Source organism: Triticum dicoccoides, chromosome 2A (genome assembly GCF_002162155.2).
Source record: "Triticum dicoccoides isolate Atlit2015 ecotype Zavitan chromosome 2A, WEW_v2.0, whole genome shotgun sequence".
NCBI classification, from domain to species: domain Eukaryota; kingdom Viridiplantae; phylum Streptophyta; class Magnoliopsida; order Poales; family Poaceae; genus Triticum; species Triticum dicoccoides.
Genome location: NC_041382.1, coordinates 366,530,316 through 366,532,811, shown reverse-complemented (window position 1 = coordinate 366,532,811; position 2,496 = coordinate 366,530,316). Strand labels below are relative to the sequence as shown.

General features: G+C 49.8%; 1 protein-coding gene across 1 annotated transcript in view; it reads left to right on the top strand.

The window, feature by feature from the left end:
• The window catches only part of LOC119354600 (thioredoxin H-type-like), a 3,223-nt gene extending 2,346 nt beyond the window's left edge, over positions 1-877 (top strand). Inside the window, exons 2-3 of the mRNA XM_037621314.1 lie at positions 275-397; positions 478-877. Of these exons, the coding sequence (XP_037477211.1) occupies positions 275-397; positions 478-621 (267 nt within the window). The 3' untranslated portion in view covers positions 622-877. The remainder of the gene's footprint in view (positions 1-274; positions 398-477) is intronic.
• The last annotated feature ends 1,619 nt before the right edge of the window (positions 878-2,496 follow it).

Sequence of the window (2,496 nt, the reverse complement as noted above, 5' to 3'; positions counted from 1 at the left end):
ATTGGGAATAGGGGTGGCCAGTTTTCTGGATTTTTTTCCCTGTGAGGGTGCATTTTTTTAGCGTGTGGGAGCATCGTGGGAGGGTGGGGAGGAATCGGAATGAACGAAACAATGTACGTACTACGTACTCTCCTAAAATAGTCAAGGATACTGTTGGTTTTGTAACCTTAGTCATTGTTACAAGCTTAGTACTTGGCAGTGGCTGTGTCACTATTCCTTTCATGTTCATGTGACCTCACTCACTGTGAATTTTATGTACTTCCTTGCTCTTCAGGTGATCATTGACTTCACTGCTTCCTGGTGCGGTCCTTGTCGTGTCATAGCCCCAGTCTTTGCTGAGTACGCCAAGAAGTTCCCTGGCGCCATTTTCCTGAAGGTGGACGTTGACGAGCTGAAGGTAAGCATAGCTCCATGATCCTCCAAAATATGTCTCCTTAGTGAGAGTGAAATAATGCCCTTCATTTGCTTGTTCAACAGGACGTCGCTGAAGCATACAACGTTGAGGCAATGCCGACCTTCCTGTTTATCAAGGATGGTGCGAAGGTGGACACTGTTGTCGGTGGCAGGAAGGATGATATCCATACCAAGATAGTGGCCCTCATGGGTTCTGCATCTGCCTAAGAAGGGAAGAGTGATGCCCCTCTTGTGTCAATAAGAGCCAGCACCTGGTGTAAGTAGTTATCGCTGCAGTATGCTTTGGCTTAGTCGTGACTGAACTTTGTGATGATTCGGTTTAGAGTTCAGAACTTCAGACATTTGCACCGGTTGTTCTGAATTACAGTACCTAATGTTTTGCTACAGTTGCTTCGTTGTGAAGTTTGGATAACTATCCTGTCTGAATGTTAATGCAAAGCCAATATGCCGCTGACCTTATTTATCTTAACTGTATGCTGATTGCTGAGCATATCACTGCATCTTCAAGCCGCAGCACATGCACATCGAAGTTTCTTTCCGATGGTTAGTTTTTTTGAAGAAAAAGCAGCAGATTGCTGATTCTCATTGATGAAGTGGTAGAAGAGAACAGTTACAGGGAACTGGAAGGAAAAGAAGAAAGAATCCATGCAAGGCGCCAGCAGCCTCGCTATAAACACGGGCGAAGATCACAACTCAAGGTGGTTTAAAAATGCTGGCCATGGGGCTAGACCCGCCTGTACCCACACTCTGGCCTCGTCTATGATTGTGGAGTGCACTTAGGGACGCTGTGCTGGCTCTTGCATTGAAGATCCGATCGTTCCACTCTTTCATACTCTTTCATTGAAGGTGCTCGACACTGTGTTCAATACTTAGGAGGATTTTGCGGTAGGGTATGCAACCTTACCTCTTGGTGCTGTTATACCCTACCGTCATGGACCCTGACGGTAGCAAAAGGGTTAGATCTTGAAAAAAATAATTCAAATTAGGGTTAGATCTTAAACTCGAATAGGTTTTAGAAAAATGTCGAAACATGAAATTTAGCCTCCAGATGCACCAAGAGACCAACAGGCAGGTGGGCCTCCAAGTAGCCCTGTTAACATGCGGCAGCGATCATGTCTGGTTTCTAAAGGGCGTTTGTAGGCGAGTACTAGTGGGCATCGCCCGGGCTTCTAAAGGGCGTTCGTAGGCGAGTACTAGTGGGCATCGCCAGGTCCAAGAATGGGCTTCCCAGGGATTGAATGGGCTTCCCAGGGATTGCGCCGTTCTTGACCAGACCTGCAGAGAAAACGGGCAGGCCGTCAGGCATTTTCCCCGCAGCAAGATTCAGGCGAAGGATTTGGCGCGCGGTGCCACCTTGGTCGACCAGATGATTTCCTTGTCGTTGGTCGGGATGGCTCCTTGGAACATTTTGTGGTAGGTCGAAGCCGTGGTGTACTTGCCATCTGTTGTCCACCTCTAGCGCAAGTTGTCCGGCGTTCCCTTGCGGAGCGTGATGCCCACAGCCAACTGTCAAAGCTCGCATAGCTGGTGGAGCGCTGCTGCGTTGGGCTTTGGCTTAACATGGCTCAACCAAGCATTGTCCTCAAGCGTTGTCCGGAGTGTGAGCCGGCGTCCGTTGTAGTGCGCGAAGAGCTTTGGCCACCGGTCTCCTGGCTGACATCCGTGCGCCTAGTGCGAGCGCTAGAAACTAGTCTTCCTCCTGTCGCCAACGATTATCTCCGTCGATGCTTGGAATATACAATCGGCCGCCGGATCGTGAGGCAGCACCAACTCTCGCCATGGCCTGGAGTCATCGGTCCAGCGTGTCCACTACCATCGGGCGCGCAACGCGGCTCCTTGGCGTTGTTGGTCATGCACATCCAGGCCGCCAAACTCTCGCGGTCTTCAGACCTCCTTCCAGCTAACAAGGTACTTGCCGGTCGAAGATGACTCGTACGCCGCCCAAAGGAATCCACGTCGCAACTTATTATCATTTTAAGGAACCATATTGGTGGCGTGGTCGCCATGATCCAGTAGATAGCCATCGCTGAAAGCACTGTCTTGACCAACTTGATTCAGCAGGCAACGCAATCAGCTTGGCTT